Here is a 19,647-nt window from a genome sequence, read left to right on the forward strand (position 1 = left end):
TCTGGTCAGATGTACTGACTGGACACCAAAAGTCTGATTACTAAGGGTAGGCAGGGGGAGGGAGCTGCTGGGTCATCAACTCATGGCAGCCCCTGCTGAGGCAGGGCCGCCTCCTATCTGCATCTTGTGGGCAGCCGCGCAGCAGCCTCAGTGTCAGGCTGCAGGTTCCATCCCTGCCCAGGAGCAGAGGGAGCCCAGCTGGGAGAGGGAGGGAAGAGGATTGAGCGAGAAGAAGGGGAAAGAGGAGCGAGCATAGGGAAGGGCCTTGGGGGCAAAAGAGGTAGGGCGGGGCGTTCTGGTTTTTAGAAAGTTGGCAACCCTAGCTGCAAAGCAGAGTTTAATGTTTGTGAGTTTGAGGGGGAATGGGGTATTATCCACAAACAGAATTTTACATCCTTGTAGTAGCAATCTGCGATCAAATCTTTGTAACCGTTTTTCAAAAAGCTCAGAGTTCACCCATGCTTTTTTGTTGAATTCATATTCCACAGGCAACTCCTTGATATTCAACTTGCCAGAGCAATGTGGGTGTTGGGATTTACCAATCAGCGTATGCTTTTCTTTACCTCCATTCATGTTGGTGTATAGAGCGAGGGTGCTTCAGCAGGACTGCTGAATGCTCAGCACTTTTGAACTCAAAACCAGTTTAATATTCTTCAAATTTTGTAGAAACATTCTAGTTTGACATTCAGAGTAAACCCAGTAACTTTAGGGTGAAACCAATTTTGCAAGCCAACGATATAGCCTTAAAGTAAGACATAAGTGCAGCTTGTTGGAACTGTAACCAGGGACAGGCTGCCTTCTGTCACCTCACAATTTATTATTCTTAGCATTGGTCTATTACGATAATCATATTAACATAAAGAATGGCATGAAGAATGGTAAGATGCCATGTGCCTGACTTGAAGGGCGAGTAAAACTGGTAGGCTATTATAAAGTATAACTGGTACGAAAGCATGGGCCCAGGTAGAGATGGTGCTCTAATAGCACTCTGGGGGGCAAAAGCAATGGTTGTTCAGCTCTAGCCGCCAGGCCCTGATGTTGAGTGCTTTGCAGGCCCCCTGACAAAGGGGTGCTGGAACACTCTGTACAGTGGGGTACTGAGAGCCATTGACTCAAACTGTAAACCCTGCACAGATGGAAACCACTGGAGCACCCCTAGCTCTAGCCCCTAAGCCCTGCATGTTCTCCGGATGCTCTGGCTGCTATGGCAACCTTCACTGAGGTTGGCCCTGGGCCGTCGCCATGGTTTCCACGCACGCCTGGTCACGCGGGACTACGATGGTCCTGTCAGAGGCTTTGTACGTCCCTTTGTAACGGGCCTGCGGCGCTCTCCGCTCAGACACCCCGGCTCAGGCCGGCCGGCGCCTTGCGGGCGGCGGGAGTTGCGCGGGGCCCGCTGAGACTTGCAGGGCGGGCTCCTCTGCTGCAGCCCAGCGCGCCTCTCTCCACGGTCCGCTCTGGGGTACAGCCGCTACGGACAAGGTTACCCAGAAGGCCTCGCGTCCGGAGTCCTGACGGCCAATCAGAGACCGAGTGCCCCCCCAAGAAACTACCATGCCCAGCATGCCTCAGGGCACACGGCGCGCCCCCGGTGAGCGGTGGCCAATGGGAGGCGGCGCAGGCCGCTTTGGGGCGGGGCTGTCTCTGCGGCCTGTGTGGGGCGCAGGCTGGGGAGCTGCTGGGCGTGCTGCGGATGTATAAGGAGTATCGGGGCTGCGCGGCCCGGAGGGCGGCAGGTGAGGGACCAGTCGGGGCGGAGGGGCCCTGGGTGGAGGGAGCTGCCCCCCGGGTATCAGCGGGGTGTATGTGTCCCTGGGGGCGCGAGGTTCCGGGCCGGGCTCTGGGGGTGAGGGAGGCCCAGGGCAGGGACGCTTGGCCGGAGCATCACCCCGCTGCCCGTGCTGGGTGAGAGCCAGGAAGAGAGGCCTTGCCTGGGGCCTCGTGCCCGAAGCGATGGGCTGGATTCCCTGCTCGGACAAGAGGCCTTGAGCGCTGCTGAGGCGGAGGTGTGTGTCTGAGTCTGCAGGCAGCCCGAAAGGATAGCTCCGAGCAGGATGTGAGCCCTGTGTTCACTGCACAGCCCATTGCTGGCTGTTGGGGTCAGTCCTGGGGGTGCACTCCTGCTGATTTCTGATGGAAAGGGGTCTCTCTCTCATCATACTGCTGCTTGTTTGGGAGAGACCCCGCTCCTTCTTAACTCCAGGTGCAGACAGAGGAGGAGGGCAGTACCACAACACAGTGCTACAGGGGAACCTGTGGTGTGTGCCTGGGATCCCAGACTGTCTCAGTTCAGCCCTATGTACCTGCTTTTCCTTTACACCTGTACCCAAAATGCCCAGCTAGCAAATCCTGTGTGCACCACCCGAATGGGTATTCATTCAGGCTTTTTATCCTCTTATGTTCTCAGCTTTGGCTTTACTGCCTTGGCTTCTTCTCTTGGGGCTTGCTTCTGAAAGGCCATTTTTTGTGTTTGTGCATGTGTTATATTCCTTGTGTTTCACAGGCCTATGGGCCCCTCAGGCCTACCTAGCTATGTAACACTTCTTGCCATGACCAGAAACTTCACGGATTTCTTGGCCGTTAACTTTGTCCCAGAGCTTTCAACTCTCTCAAAATCCTCTTATTGTAGCAAAGATCCATTTTTTCAGAGTTTTGTGTTAATTTGTCTCCAGCAAGAGAGCTTCTGATAAGACACTGAAACTAGTGTGTAAATTCACTAGCCAGCTGTTTTGTAACTTTAACATAATTGAGTGGTGCATTGCCTTGTTTGGCAAAATTCTCAATATTTTAGACCAGAAATGAAAATTCCAGGACAGTTGAGAATTAAGTTATCATAGACTTTGTCTTTGGTATTTGTATAATAATAAATAATATGAAGTTGTGGGGTATTAGTCAGTGTCAGCTACAGACCATGAAATCACTCTAGGGAGCAGGATGACCAGTTCCTTACACACCTATCTACAACGTGCTTGGGTGGGTGGGTTGGGAGAGAAAACTGTGTAATGATGGGAGACTTCAGTAGCTTAGATATTAGTAGCTTAGATATTAGTGATCATGGCTTGATCACATTTATAATGTGCAGGCAGAATAAAGTCCAGACCAGTAATATATATATTTGGTGCTTTAATAGGGCCATTTCACAAAGCTGAAAACAGTTATGAGCCAAATCAGCTGAAAAATTCATTCAGAAAAATAATTGGGAATAATTGGAGAGCACCTTCCTAGATGCTCAAAAAGCCAAAATTGAGGAGGAAGTCTGTACTGGTTCAAAAAGCCAACCTGGTTTAGGGGGGAAATGAAGGCATCTGTAAAAGCATTTTATATTGTTGATCGTATTGATTATAAATCAGAAGTTTGGAATTCTAGTAAATTGGTAAGGGAAGCCAAGGAACACAAGGAGAAATCTATGGCTTGCAGAATTAAGGACAATAAGTTTTTTGAATATATTGGGTACAAAAAGAATCCTGAAAATTGTATTAGTCTATTACTAGATGGAAATGGTAGAATTAGCAATAGTAATGCTGTAAAGACTGAAGTGTTCAATAAATATTTCTTTTCTGTATTTGAGGGGGAAAAACCAGATATAATTGTTTCACTATTTTGCAATAATACTCTTAACATTCCACTAGTATCTCTGGAGCATGTTAAATAGAAGCTACTAAAATTGGACATTTTTAAATCGGCAACTTCAGATAACTTGCACCCAACAGTTTTAACAGAACTAGTTGAGGAACTTGCTGGACCATTGATGCTGATTTACAATAAATCTTGGGACACTGGGGAAGTTCCAGAAGGCAGGAAAAAACGCGAATGTTTTGCCAATATTTAAAAAGGGTAAACGAGATGATCAGGGTAGTTATAGGCCTGTCAGTCTGACATTGAACCAGGCTTAATCGAGAACTTAAAGGAAGGTAATGCAATTAATGCAAATTGACATGGGTTTCTAGAAAATAGATCCTGTCAAACTAATTTTCTATATATCTTTTGGATGAGATTACAGGTTTGGTTGATAAAGGTAATAGCATTCATTGATGTAAAATACTTAAACTTCACTAAGATGTTTGCCTTAATACTGCATAACATTTTGACTTAAAAAAATACCTAGAATGATATAAAATTAACATGGCACTCATGAAATGGATTAAAAAATGGTTGATAGGTCTCAAAATGTAATTGTAAATGGGAAATTGTCATTGAGTGGGTGTGTTTCCAGTTGGGCCACCGCAGGCATCCGTTCTTGGCCCTAAACTATTTAACATTTTTATCAGTGACCTGGAAGAAAATGTTAAATCATCACTGATAAAGTTTGCAGGTGACTCAAAAATTTGGGGAGTAGAAAATAACGAAGAGAACAGGTCACTGATGCAGAACAATCTGGATTACTTGGTAAAGTGGGCACAAGCAAGCACTGTGCATTTTAAAATGGCTAAATGTATACATCTAGGAACAAAGAATGTAGGCCGTACTTACAGAATGGGGGACTCTATCAGTGACTGTGAAAAAGATATGAGCATCATGGTGGGTAATCAGTTGAACATGAGCTCCCAGTGTGACAGTGGCCGAAAGTGCTAATGTAATCCTTTGATGCATAAATGGGGATCTTGAGTAGGAGTAGAGGGGTTATTTTACCTCTGTATTTGGTAATGGTGTGATCATTGCTGGAATCCTGTGTCCAGTTCTGGTACCCACAATTCAAGAACTGATCAACTGGAGGGAGTTCAATCAGAGAAGAGCCACAAGAATTAAAACGGATTGGAAAACATACCTTATAGTGATAAACTCAGAGAGCTCAATCCACTTAGCTTAATAAAGAGAAGGAAAGGAGTGACTTGATTACAGTATAGTTACCTGGGGAACAAATATTTAATAATCTCTTCAGTCTAGTAGAGAAAGGTATAACACAATACAATGGCTGGAAGTTGAAGCTAGACAAATTTAGACTGGAAATAAGGTGTAAATTTTTAAGTGAATGTAATTAACCATTGGAATAGCTGACCAAGGGCCGTGATGGATTCTCCATCACTGACCATTTTTAAATCCAAATTGGATGCTTTTCTAAAAGATCTGCTCTGGGAGTTATTTTGGGGGTGTCTATGGTCTGTGCTGTACAGGAGGGCAGTCTAGATGATCACAACAGTTCTTTCTGGCCTTGGAATTTATGTATGTATAAAGTACAGCAAAGGAGATGGAAACCCACAATTTTGATTTAACAGGACCAGGTCGCTTCTCTACTGAGTTTTTGTTATTCTAGAACAGTGGTTCACAAACTTTTTTTTCCGCAGACCACTTAATGATCTTTCCAAGTGTTGTTTGTGCCATTAGCTAAGTATTGTAAAGTGCTTTGGATAAAAGCACTATATAAAAAAAACCAACCTTAATAATGTTTTTTTGTTCTGCAAATAAAAGCACAACGGATATTTTAATATCTATAGTCTTGCCTTTCTAATGCAATGGGTGTGCCCTCTCTCCCCTGCCGCAGCAGCCCCTGAGCAGGGGCTGGGAAGGAGTGGGGTCTCTCTCGGGCAGCTGCCTCTTTCTCTGGCCGCTGCAGCCCTTCACGTCCCAAATTCCCCCCACCCCCTCTTCTCACCCCACTACTCCCTCCCACCTACCCTCTATTCCCCCCAAGGCCACCACCTCACCTTACATGTACATCTTCTCCAAGGTACAGGCACCTAATTAGTACAGCCACACCTAATTAGTGGAGCATGGAGGCCCTGGGCTGGGCACAGGTCACTTAGGAAGGTGCTGGGAGTATGTTCCCTGTACTTAGCCTGAGTTAGGGGCATTGCTTGTGCCCCTCCCCCTGCTGAGGGGTCCACTAGGGCTCGGGAGCTCTGGGGAGAAACTCTGTTGCTGAGTTCCCTGCCAGGGGCCCAGGCTGGCCTGGCAGCATATGCTCCCTGCTCCTGCAGCCCCAGCCCCAGGTAGGATTGGCCCTGGACCAGGGAGGTGAGGCTGGAAGGGTTCCTGCACCCAGAGACATGTGTGGGCTGGTCACGTGCCCCCACCCTCCCCTGAACTTTTAAATTGCCCCCCCCCCCCTGTCAACAGTTACATGTTGCCTCTGGAGATAGGGGAAGTATTAATGCTATTATACCAGCTCTGGTAAGACTTCATCTGGTCACCCATTTTCAAGAAAGATGAATTCCATCTTGAACAGGTGCAGGAAAGGGCTTCTGAGATGATCAGTGGAATGGAGGATCTATCTCAGGGGTGGCCAACCTGTGGCTCTGGAGCTGCATGCGGCTCTTCAGAAGTTAATATGTGGCTCCTTGTATAGACACCGACTCCAGGGCTGGAGCTGCACGTGCCAACTTTCCAGTGTGCCGGGAGGTGCTCACTGCTCAACCCCTGGCTCTGCCAGAGGCCCAGCCCCCACTCTACCCCTTCCCTGAGCCTGCCATGCCCTCACCCCCCCCCCCCCCAGAGCCTCCTGAACACCACGAAACAGCTGATTGGGAGGGGCGGAGGGGAGCTGATGGTGGGCTGCTGACGTATTACTGTGGCTCTTTGGAAATGTATATTGGTAAATTCTGGCTCCTTCTCAGGCTCAGGTTGGCTACCCCGGTCTATCTTATAAGAGCTTGGCTTGTGAATACAATAGCTTGGCTTGTGAAGTCTAGCAAAATGGAGGCTGAGAGGGAATATGATTGCTTTCTATGAATACATCATCGTATTAATACATTATTCTCTATTCTGAGTCTGATTTGGATGTGTGGTTCAGGAGAGAGGGATTTCACTCTTTATTTAGCTCCTCAGCCATTCTTCACAGAGGACTGTCACTGCTAATCTTCTTCAGTGAGGGTTTAAGGAGTCAGTTTGATTAAGAAGAGATGTTTACTTACAGGGGGAGAGAAATGGCACAACTCAACCAGCTCGTGGCTGAACAAAGGCACGAGGATTGCAGTGTGGTTCAGGAGAGTCTTTGTCTCTGTAACACTCTCTCCTTGTGTGGGAGATTAAACTTACCACCGAGTACGTCTGTGTCTATTTCCCCTCAGAATGGCAACTTTATTTCAGATGAGTGAGAGATTCGAAGAGATTTCGGCTCTTGACCAAATCAACAAGGCCTTCCAGGTTCAGTGACCAACAAAATACCAACATGGATGTTGTCTGCATTTGTCAGTGCCTCAGTGGTCTTTCTGGACTTCTTCATGCCCAAACTGTTCTCCCCTTTGTGACAAGGGGTTAGTCCTTGACCCCATATTGCAATAGCTCAACAGTTCTCATAGCTCTTCTCTTGGCTGAAATGGGCCTGCAGCCTTTTTCCAGGCTCCCCTTTGGAGGGTCTTGCAGGAGACTTCTTCCCATTGCATATTTCATGTGTCTTGTGGGAGGAAGATCATTATCTCTTCTCCAGTGTCTTTGCTGTCAGTGGAAACAGCTGTGCCTTTTCCTAGGACAAGAGGGTTAACTCTTTCCCTGCCAACTTAAAACAGGGACAACATGCTATGTCATATACCTCCTCCGCTAGGACAGTAGATATCCATGTACATAGTAGAAACCCAGTTCTCTGCCAACCCAAGCATGGCGTCTAACACCCTATTGTATGTCACTTAATAATTACTTAATTATGCACATGATAAGAACAACCTGCTGTGTTTAGAAGAGATCATGTAACCTGCCAGTTGAAGGGAACCTCCATGTAGGATTCTGCATCTTCACTCTGAAACACGCTACAACCTCTCATGGACTCAAAAACTGGATGCTGCCAGGAGTGGCTGTATCAGAAGGGTGCGTGCTTGCACTCCAGCAGCATGTCTGCTTATTTAGATTCCACGTGCCTGCCACTGTGAAGCACACCTCTCAACCTTCAAGCCTACCAGTGTGCAACACCTGCAATCCGAGCACATGACAAATGATTGAAGTGTGAAATGACAATTCTTGTCGTCATTTACTGATTGTCATAGCTAAGGCTATGATTCTGTTACGGAGGTCACGGATTCCCAGATTTTAAGAGCTATCCAAGAGTTCTGGAAAATTCCAATAAATATTAGATTTGAGGGGGAAAAAATGAGAAATCGCTTATTTCCTTTAAAATCTGCAGTACAAATGTCAAAAATACCATTTTGTTCCCCATTGTTGCCAGGGTCGGTATTCGGGGCTAGCAAGCTGGGCATTTGCCTGGGGCCCCACACCACAGGAGGTACCGCAAAGCTAAATTACGGGTGGCAAGGCTTAGGGTTCCTGGGGCAGTGGCCCAGCAGGGCCTGGGCCTCTGCTTTCAGAATTGTAGAAAGCTATAACTGTTAGAATGTAAAATGGTCATTTACTAACTATTAATCTTGTCAGTAATCAAAATTATATAAAGTTTAATAGGCCATTTAAGAGCTGCTGTATTGGTGTAGTGAAAGCTGCATTACTGTGTGTACATTCCTGTGATTTTATTGTTTACTGCCCACCTCCTGTCTGTGACTTTTAATAAAAATACCCAGGCCAAAATCATAGCTGTAATTATAACTTCAATACAAAACCTCTTTTAAAGAGGTCTTCTCACTGTGTGAATAACATGTAACCATAATATCTCTCACTAAGGCCAACAGCAGGGATTTAACCCTGGACCTTCAGATTCCCAGCTCACACCACTATCCATTCAGTAACAGGAGTAACTGCTTACATCTTTGTGGACCAGCCCCTAGAGGAGGCCTTCTTACACTTTCTCAGTGGATTACACCACTGTTTTATTTTCTAAACATGTTTTAAGTAAAATATGTTTTTTCTCAAAAATAGTCTAACTGATATTATGTGGATCAGCACATGAGGAACAACTGTGAAGCAAGCAAGAAGCCACAGTGCTTCAGATTTTTTTGCAAAAGGGGTCCAACTAAAGCAATTAATTCCTGTAAAATGGAACCTGTAATGCATTCTAACTATGGTGCAACTACTGCTGTACGATAATAAAGATATTGTGGCCATACAGTTTCAGGTTGATAGGTAGAAAAAAAACTTACAGTAGAACCTCAGAGTTATGAACACCAGAGTTAGGAACTGACCTGTCCACCACACACCTCATTTGGAATCGGAAATACGCACTCAGGCAGCAGCAGCAGACCACCCCCCCAAAAAAACCAAAAAACAACCAACCAACCAAACCCAGTACAGTACTGCTGAACATAAAGGACTTTAAAAAAACAAAGGGAAAGTTTAAAAAAAAAAGCTGACAAGGAAACTGTGCTAGTTTAATTTAAATTAAGATGATTAAAGGCAACATTTTTCTTCTGCATAATAAAGTTTCAAAGCTGTATTAAGTCAACGTTCAGCTGCAAACTTTTGAAAGAACAACCATAGCATTTTGTTCAGAATTACAAACAATCTCAATTCCCAAGGTGTTTGTAACTGTGAGGTTCTATTGTAATACATACTGTTATTTAAATAAACTTTATCAGAAACTGAATTTTAAAAAGTTAGGCAGCAAAAAAATTCAAGTAGACTGTCCTACATTGCTTTTGTCTAAAGACAGTAGTTACACGTAATAGAATTTGTAAATCTAAATAACATACTAATTGATGGTTTTGAGTTACTATGATCAAGACAACATGAAGGCCCTAATCTTGCAAATACTTAAGAACATGCTCAATTTCACCTATATGAGCAGTGCAATTGAAGTAGATAGGATTACCCATGTGGCTAAGGCTTTGCAGGACTGACCTAAGTTATTTAAGAGTATTTTTCTCTTCTCAGGGCTTGTCTACACTTACTGCTAGATCGGTATTGCTGCAATCGATGCAGCGAGTGTTGATGTAGCAGGTCTGGTGAAGGCATACTAAATCGTGGGAGAGCACTCCCTAGATAAATTGGAGGATTGGGCCAAAAGACCTCTGATGAGGTTCAACAAAGACAAGTGCAGAGTTCTGTACTTAGGAAGGTCCTGCTCTGAGCAGGAGATTGGACTAGATGACCTCTTGAGGTCTCTTCCAACCCTAATATTTTATGATTTGTGTACTCCATCTCCCCGAGAAGCGTAAGGGAAGTCGATGGGAGAGACTCTCCTGTCGACACAGTGCAGTGTAGCTACTGCGGTAAGTGGGTCTAACTACGTCGACTTCAGTTACATTATATTGATTTACTGCAATAGTGCAGACCAGCCCTCAGTGTATGAGGATGTTTGTGCATAGAAGAGAATCCTTGCTTGCCTCGCTTGTTGTTAGCCGACGGCCAAGGATGTTTGGTGAGGTGCCAGCTATGCCCGTTTATACCATCCGTGACTTTAACCGCTAGGACGCACTGTCCCTTCGCGGCGGGCAGCCCGGGCTAGGCTGACGGATGCCCCAAGGTCCTAACCACCCGTGACTTTAACTGCTAGAGCTCAGAGCTCCTTCGCAGCGGGCAGTCAATACTGACTGACAGGTGCCCCAAGAGTTTGCCCCGTGGAGGCGGCACAACTCAACGCTAGGCTCTTAGTACTCTCACCTAATGGCCAGGCTTTAGAGCCAAAACGGCTGAGGTTCTTTAATTGTGTTGGCTGCTTTACAGTAAACCAGAGAAAACAAGTCAGGCTTATGCATAAATGGTTACCAAAAATTTATTAAGCTAGATTCTAATCATGTGGTTACAAAATTGCTAGTGCCTACTTATTTAAATGTAGAGATGTTACACACACAAACAAGTTACAAAACTGAAGCCACAATCCCAAAGAAAGAAAACAAAGTATAGAGCTCTATTTCAAAATATGTGTACACTAAAGATAGGAGATCAGGTGTGGGTGCTTCTTACCCTCCTTGCATCTCTCGATTCCAGCGGTGCCAAGCCAGGATCGGTCACTCAATTCCGCGGAAAGACGAATAAGGGACAAGGCGTAGGGACCCTCTTAGCTGCAGAAGCCTTGGGAGGCTGTCACTTATCTGACCAGCAGATAGATAGTGAAAGCACTCAAAAATCATGGTGCTGTAGGTCCCCTACTTATACCTCTGTACTCCTTTATTCTCTTTCTCCTTTCTTATGCCAAATTGAGGCTGGTCTGTCGGGGTGACGCCAGCTTTCGCAAGAGTAGTTTACACTTGCAAAGGAGAGAAACAATAAGTGTCGACGACTGGACATTTCTTTTATCAGGGTAAATATTTTCCCAACTAGGATGTTGGTGTGTGTGCATCACGCTATTTAGTAGGGGCTAACAGCCATGTCTGTCACAGGGCCTCTGCCTGCTGTGAGCTTAATCGTTGTATCTGTTCCCAGAGGCACATTGTAGCAGCACACCTGTGCTTTCACAGCTTCAAAGGCTGTGCTGGAATATATGTTAAGTGCCCTGTTCCTGCTTCCTCCTGTGTTTCCAGCAATGCTGGTCTGAGAGGGGGGGGGGGCTGGCTGTCTGGCTACACTTGTATAATTAGTTTAAAAATTGTACCATATCTTGTGTGTTTAAAAGGGTGCACTGTAAGTATGTGCAGGAAAAGTCTCTAACAGTTACATCATGCCTTACAAACTTTTCAAAATATGTAGGGTAGATGCCTATGCAAGATACTTGTCCTAGAAAAGCCTCTGTGAAATTTAATCCCTAATTCTGTTTACAAAATACACTGTGTGGAGCTAGCTTGCATGTGGTCATTTATATGTAGAGAATTGTCATCACTGTGATCAAATAACTGTGACATACGAGATTTCCTCCACAAAGTGCATCTGTTCAAAGCAGGTGAGTCCCATACTGGGCCATTTAGAATGCAGCAGAATATGTAGTCTGTTGTTGTGCCCTTGTAACTCTTCTGAACTAACTTCAGTATGTATTGGAGTGAAGATTTCTTTAATATGGTTGACCTGAACAAGATACCTTTAACTTTTAATTTACTTTTAAGTAATATTGACTCTAGAGTTCAGTCAGCCCATAAACAGGGAGGAGCTTGATTGCATTTCTAGCTTTCCCCCTCTTTCCCCCCCCCCATCATTCTTAGGAGAAGCATTTACTTCCCCTTCTGTCATTGATGTTTATGATGCAGATGATAATATGTTTCTGGATAAGGAGACCTATCAGCAAAAAACAGATTTTCAGTGTGTGTGCTAGAGATTCTGTAAGTGTTCAGTGTTGCAACCTTCGAGTGGATATTAAGAGACCGTCATTTAATGCCTGGCTGTTCAGTTCTTGTTTAAAATGATACCTGGGGTCTCGGGACACGAGTGTTTTACTATTGTTCAAGATTGATGATTTTTAATATATGCTACTAGAGTCCAGGTCATGTAATCTTTTCCCTCCTGAACTCAATTTTTGGGTCAAATTTTCTGGCATGCTAGATTTGACTTCTGTTGGGAGTGAGAGAAGGAGAGGACTGAGAGACACAAGTGCATTTTTATTAAATTACAACACTTTTTACATACGCAAAACTTAAAATACACTTAAGAAACTTATCACTAAACAACCTGGCTTACTGTGAAGGAGTCAAATTGTTTTAGGCCCCAGCAGAACACCAGCTTCTCCAAATAGCCCCTTAGACAAAAGCCTGTATATACAGATAACCTTTCTACAAGGCCTAACAAACTCTGGACATATTATTTGACCACCTTCTGGGGCAGGGAAACTAGTTCTATAGTTGAGGACTCTTACCTTTAACTTCATATAAAAATACTCTTCCCCCATCCCCTAGATATATAGATCAAAAGGCTGAGAAACGTGAGCATTTCAGGTGATATCAACTTTGGGATAGGAGAGGTGGCCTCTGAGGGTCTGGTCAGTGATAAAACTCTCATGTATCTCATTGGAAAAGGATCAGGCCCTAAGGTAGCTAGGACACAAACTATGTAGGGCTTAAAAATCAAAGCCAACATCTTGAATTTTCCTCAGCCATGTATCGCAAGCTGGCATGGTCTTGAAGCACAGCCCAAGTGTTGTGCAGTCCATGAGAAACACTCCAAGTGAGTGAACAGTCATAGTTTGTACCAGCTGAAGTTTCCAAATGGTCTTCAGCAGTAGCTCTAAGAGCACATCCCAGTAACCTGCCCTGCAGGTTAAAAAAAAAAAAAAAAAAAAAAAAGAGTATGGATGAATGTCAACCGTACATTCAAAAGAAGAGGTCAGATGTCGTCCTCATCAAATACATGTAAATCGGGCTGGGGAAAGCATTCTTGGATCCTGTTGCCAATTTACCAGTTTGGCACTTCTGAATATCAAAACTGACTTCCAGTCAAGAACCCCCCCGCCTGCCCAAAACAGCTACAAATTTATCAAGACCATCTAGCAAGAGTTCTGTTGCTTTTGATATTGCACTTCTGCTAAGAGGTCCATCATCACAGATTCCTACACGTGGGTCTGTGCGCCAGTGCTGGAATTTCTTCAGGTCAGCTTTCTGAAGTTGTTGTTTCCAGCAGGGGATGTCTTGTGTCAGCTCCTGCTATGGAACACCAGCATCTCCTGTTTGTTCAGCAACCAGTTCCTTTCATTCTCTGGCAGGTGAAGGAGCTCTCTAGCATCACTGTTTCTTCTAATTCAGGCCATATAGCTGTCTGTCTCTTAACACCTCATTAGTTTCTTCTGCCACAGGATTTTATTTTAATTGTCTGTCTGCTACTTTGAATGCTAGTTTCATTTAAAAGAAGAAAATAATCAGCAATGTCAGCAGTTGGTGGTGTTGCTTCTTTGCTGGAATTGGAAAACTTGTGCCTTGAGCAGCCTTCTATACCTATTAGCACATCAGTTCTCTTTTCTTGTTCCTTGGCACCATGTGAGTTGGTTGACTCATTAGGACTGTACTTCAGCTTGCATGGATGACTCCTGTTTTCTCTTTCAGGTCTGGAAAAGAAAAAACCCACTGGCTTTAAGAAGTGTTCTGAACGTGGTTGGACAATGTCCATCAAAGACAGGCATGACTGCTGTATCCTGTACCTAGGAATGAAGTATGACAGGCTTGGCTGTTAGACAGCCTCTAAGATATCAATGTAATCAGTCAAGTCTTGGATGGGGTGCCCTAAAAGCTCTTCTGGCTTCCTCTCATGCTTCCTGTAAATTCACTGAGAAGGTAGCTGAGAACTTCCTGAAGACTTAAGGCCTTGAATCAACTGGAGTTGTACGTCCTAGCCTCATGTGAAGTCTTTGTTGATTTGGTGAGAAGTACTGGAGCTCCACTTTGATATCTTTTTAAAATAAGTCAGTGAGAGCTAGGGTGTTGGTGACATCAGTAGTTGAGACTTCAGTGCACTTTGTGCCTCAGAAGTGACCTGCAAAGCTTTTTTGAGTTTGTTCATTTTTACAGTTTCTCAGGGTTCGTGAAGACCCACTGCTGCTTTTTATTTAGTTTGTCAAAACCCATGTCTTCATGACCATTAAAACTGAAAATAGTGTCTCTGACCCCCCCACTGAAAAACACAAATGAAAGGGATTTAAAATCTGCCCTCTGCTGACATGCAGAATTGATGCAAACAGCCTTCCCCTTTCCATAATACTCTTTACATATATATTGCTATAGTGTTTGTTTAAAGTTGTTACATTGTTTAGGTTATATTCCTACCTTCCAATATAGAAAGCATGGAGGGAATAAAGCTTGGAGACTAGAAGGAGCTCTGATTAGTCAGTGATTGACATGTCTGTAGGATTTAGACTGTCACTGTTTCACAGAAAAGGAAGTTCAACAAATTGCTGAGGCCAGTGGGGTGTGTCCAAAAGGCAAACTTTAAGGAGGCATAACAGCCAAATTAAAAAAAAAAAAAAAAAAAAGGTGGTGGTGGTGGAGAGATTACGACTTGAAAACATAGGGGAGCTGTTAGAAATATTCATCAAAGTTTTTCAGGTCAACTTTAATGTGTCAGTCTTGTGTTTTGTTTCAAAGCTTCATTGAACAAGACATCACTACTTCTGTAGTCTAGAGAGAAGTGTCTCTTTGATTGCAGGTATGCAACTGGCTCTATCCTCTACTTCTGGCCCTAAGCACCTGACATCTCTAGGGTCCCAGGCCCCGATTTCTAGTGAGTTGGTGTACCAGTTATTTGACAGAAATAGACAAAATAATGTGTTCAAACTGATGTCTTCATTTAACAAGACTGCTTTGTTAGTTGCAAGGCTGATTCCACACTCTGGCACTTTGAGTGCAGAAGGTGGGGGCCTGCAAGGATTCTAAAAATTAATACTGGCCACTCCAGGCTGATATTAAACTCCCAAGGTTACAGCTTTTCTCTGACCTTGGATGGGTAGATGCTGCCACCACCCAAATGCAAAAAAAACCAACCCCTTTTACCCAGGAAGGCGCACTTGGGAATTCCTCCCTGTGGGGTACTCTCAAGCCGTTTAACCCCCCATCCAGGGAAGAGCTGAGAAAGAAAAGCAAAGGAAATCAGCTGTTGTGAAATCAGCTAATTAAACAACATATGCATAAACCTCTTAGGACACAAAGAACCCAATTCTGTTCTTAAAGGGAAATTTTATTAAAAACAAAAAGAAAGAAAATACACCTGGAACTTAGGTATTGCTAGATTTAAAAAGAGCAATTCTAATAATTAAGCATCAAGAACGGTTTTCTTGAGGTCCACCTTAAAGGTTACAAGGAAAACAAAAGCATTTGGGGTTAGCACAGAGCAGTCCACAAGCTTTAATTGCATCTTTTTAGACATTTTCTAATCTACTTACATATCTGGGGTTTCAGATTGAGTAGTTTTAGATATGATCTGGTGATTTTTCATACCTGGTTCACAGCTTTTTACAGTATTGCTTTAGCCATGTTTTGCTCTGTCCCCTCTCTCCGGAGAACAGCAGCAGACAGACAAAAGGGGATTCTTGTTTCAATTTTAAAAATTTCTAGCCTTCCCATTGGCTCTCTTGGCCAGTTGCCCCTCACTTCCCTTTACCTATGCATGCAGTCAGTCTTTTTAACCCTTTACAGGTAAAGCAAGTAGAGAACAGCTACTAACAGGGATTTTATAGCTGGCTGGCTGGCTGGATGTCCATAAAAGACCTTCCCTCCCCCTTCATTTAGTACAGCTTTCATCAAAGATTTTTGTGCTGACACCACTACATTCTATTTGGTATAGGTTTCTTTTCTGTACTCACAACTAGTATCTTGTCTTGACAGTACTAAGAACCCTTGACATTGTGAGAGTGTTTGAATTGGAGCTTGTGCCTCAATTACTCTGAAGCAGTTGGAGCTTGTCTTGATGCTAGTGGCCTGTGCACAGCATCAATGCAGGAGTCTGCAGGGCCTGTTAGAGACAAAGGGGCTGATGATGAAGGTGTTCAGGAGTGAAATTCTGACAGATGGAAGAATCTTCTGAATACAATTATATTTTTACCGGAGGTGAAGGCAGAGGGAATAACACTCCTGCAGACGATAAAGTGTTAATGTCAGTTTGGTTTTGGCCTTGTTTCACTTTGGAGACAGTCCAGGTCCACAAAGCAGATATTTCAAGGCACCTGGAGATGGTTCCCTTTTGAAATGTCTATCCATTACTTTCTGAGCTTATTGATGAAGGTGTGGAATCAACCTTATTCCAGGTACTTGACAGAAAGCATCTTCTGCTTAGAGAACCCAGCAGCTAGTCCTCACCATGATAGCCTGGTGCTGGTGTTTGCAGCAGCCTTAGACAAGACTTAGTAGATTTTCAGTATACTGTTTCCAGGCTTTTTCAGAGACCCCTGTGAAAGTTCCTCTGTGAAATGTCTATCCCTTACAGGCAAACAGTTTAAGCTGTAGAAGAGGCCTTGCTTTCTTTTTTTAAATGTTTTTGTTTCTGTTCACCAAAGAAAAGTACGATGAGCGATCACATCTCTCCTTATTTGATACAGCTGCATATAACCATTAACTCCACCTAGAACATCTCCTTTTCCATTTTAAATTGAAATACTAGCAGGGTATTTTTCCTGAGACATTCTCAGCTTTTACAACGTGCTGTCTTCATTTAGTCTTCAAGAACCTGGATTTGTTAACTTTTCCAGCATGTACTTGCTTTTTGGGAGTGAGGGCATGTTTGTGGAGGGGTAAAGTTGGGAATGTAGAGGGTTTGGATCCAGGGTGTGGTGGTACAGGGTAGGATTATTGATGATGAATGGGTACTTTTGGAAGTAGATAAATGGATTTAAAAAATTGACTTATAGTTGTGTGGAAACAGCACAATATCAAGAGCAAGTGTCCTTTGCTCATGGTAAATCAGTGAGGGCAGCTGTCTCTTGTCTATCTCAAGTGGCTCCATTTAGCAGGCCTCCACATGGAGGTTCAGCAGTAGCCATATGATATGGGGACTTTTGAAGGGGGAGGAGGGTAGGTGAAGTGGGAAGTCATTTCTGCAAAACTAGCTTCTTTCCTTCTTTCAAGTATGAAGCTCAGGCATTGTCATAGGGGAGAATATAAGTGTTTTTTTTTTTTTTTATGCCCACAACAAAAACTGCTTCACTTGCCAAAGTTTGGGTGACAGACTTGTTGTGATGAAAGTGTATCAGGCTTCAAGGTGTTGTTTCGAGTCCTTTTCTTACTGTTATGGCATTAAGAAGTTAGCCATGTTTCGTGGGCTTTATGGTAAAGTACTTGGCCTGCTTTTAGCATAGTGACCTCACTGCAGAAATCCTTCCAAACATCCAACAGACTCAAAATGGAGAGAACTCAAGAACTGGAATTCTAAAGTCAGATGGCCTTGCATTTAGGGAATGTTCTCTCCCTCCCCTTCTATTTATTTAATGTAAAAAAAAAAAATCCTTCAAAAGGAACAAGTTGTTTTGAAAATCTGTTGCTGATACTAAAAACCTCTATACCTGAAAGAGAAAACACTAGTCAGCCATGCAAGCTAATGGAGTCCTAATGTGTCAATCAACACGTGTTGCCAGGGAACACAGTTAATCTGCTGTTTGGATTTTGGTTAACCAGTGATTAAGATTATCACAGCTCTTTAGACAAATGCAGGAAGTATGGATAACTTCTGTCTTATTGTTGTGTACTGCAAACAGGAACAAGTCGGTTATAAACTTTTCTGGTCTTGGATGACATCTGCCTGGCATGTCCTGGCTAATTCCTACCAGTTCTCCTTCCTCTGGGGGCAAGGCTGTTTACGCTGCTGTCTCCTGTTATGTCAGTTGTAATCATGGTAATACAGAAATGCTCTAGTTTGCACTTGATTGGACAGAAGCCAAACAACAAAGACAGGGAAGAGAGAATATATTAGGAATTAAGTGATGCTCCTTCCTTCCTTTCTTTCCCAGGAATCTTAAATCCTGACACAGCAGAAGTTTTTTGTTAGGATTCAACTGACCTGCTATCATGATGTCCCTACTAGTCCAGATGAATCAAAATTTTTTCCCAGGGTGGCTGATGTGAGAAACTGTAGCACCATACTGTTGTGTTCACACCCTATCCATTATTGTAATAAAGTTTGTATAAGGTATGCCTTGAAAGGTCATTTGAAAACTCATAATTTGCTGGTCTGTATTGTCCTGGGTAAAATAAGTTGCAACATTGTATGTGAAGTTATAAAAATCCCCTTTAGGGTGTACATGTTTCAAACACCACATCCCTGCCCATGCTGAAGCTGACAAACAGATCTGTCCTAAACAAAGGAATGTGTGCCCCTCGTAATTTGCATTTAAGTAGTAAACAGAGTCATCAAGCAGGAAAGAAAGGCAAAGGAAGTTCAAACATGTATAAAACCAGCAGGGAACATCCTTCCACATAGATTCTATCTTTGTTTCCTGGAAATGTTTTCAAGAGGGGGACTGAGGCTATGTCTACACTGCAGAGTTTTGTCGCCAAAAGTTATGCCGTTTTAATTAAAGTGCTTTAATTAAACAGCTGTTGCATGTCCACACTATGCCCCTTGTGTCGGCAGAGTGCATCCACAATAGCAGGTCTTGCATCGACACAGAGCAGTGCATTGTGGTAGCTATCCCACTGTGCAACTGGCCGCAGAGTGCTTTGGGAAGGGTTTGCAATGCCTCATGGGGCAGGTACAGCGTCACATGATGCAGATTTCTCAATCCAGTTGTTCCATAGGCCTCCTGCTAGATTGCCAGCTGCTTTTCAACTGAAGTGTGTGTGGAGGAGAGGGGCAGAGTGTGTGATAGGAAGTGTGTATGTGTGAGGAGAGAGACTGCTGGGGGAGTGTGTATGTGTGAGAGAGAGAGAGAGAGAGAAAGTGTGTGTGTGTGTGTTGGGGGAGAGTGAGCTTGTCGGTACGCTGTCTTATAAATTCAGACAGCCGCCAGAAGCAACCAGTCCTGAGGCAGAGGACAAGGGACACCCCTGACATCAGCCCCCCACCTCCCTCCCTGGCTCTGCACAGCCGTGTCTCTCTCACACTCTGTCACACACATACTCTCTCTCACTCACACACACACAAACATTCCATGTTAATGATTTGCTCTTTGTTGCCCAGAGCAGAGCAGCACGCTCAGCTGTCAGAACAGAGCTTTGAAGGGGGAGGGGAGCATACTTTCAGGGCTGCTGAGTTAAAAACAGTGAGCAGAACAGCATTGTGGGATACTGGGGGAGGCAGTTCTGGCGATATAACAAACAGAAGTGTCTATGCTGACACTTTGTCGTTTTAACTTTGCCACAAAAAGCTTTATGCCTCTTGTAGAAGTGGTTTTATTTTGTCGTTGAAACTGAAGTTTGGTCATCAAAAGTGGCATGGCAGTGTGTCCACCTCCACTGTTTTGTCTTTTGGCGACAAAACTCTGCAAGTGTAGACAAGGCCTGAAACGATAAAAAGGAGGGACAAACACCCCAAGGCATCCCTCTGACTTTCCCTACCCAA

General features: G+C 44.0%; 1 protein-coding gene across 4 annotated transcripts in view; it reads left to right on the top strand.

Annotated features, from left to right (window-relative positions):
- Positions 1-1,319: 1,319 nt before the first annotated feature.
- ENOX2 (ecto-NOX disulfide-thiol exchanger 2) overlaps positions 1,320-19,647 on the top strand; it is a 138,260-nt gene continuing 119,932 nt past the window's right edge. For 2 of the 4 annotated variants that reach the window (XM_084639938.1, XM_084639939.1), the window contains exon 1: positions 1,620-1,736. In XM_084639938.1, coding sequence (XP_084496064.1) covers positions 1,694-1,736 — 43 coding nt within the window. In that variant the 5' untranslated portion in view covers positions 1,620-1,693. Of the gene's footprint in view, positions 1,592-1,619; positions 1,737-19,647 lie in introns of those variants that run through there. The other 2 variants (XM_084639940.1, XM_084639942.1) reach the window with 2 other exon arrangements.

Source organism: Lepidochelys olivacea (genome assembly GCF_965140295.1).
Source record: "Lepidochelys olivacea isolate rLepOli2 genome assembly, chromosome: 9".
NCBI lineage: Eukaryota > Metazoa > Chordata > Testudines > Cheloniidae > Lepidochelys > Lepidochelys olivacea.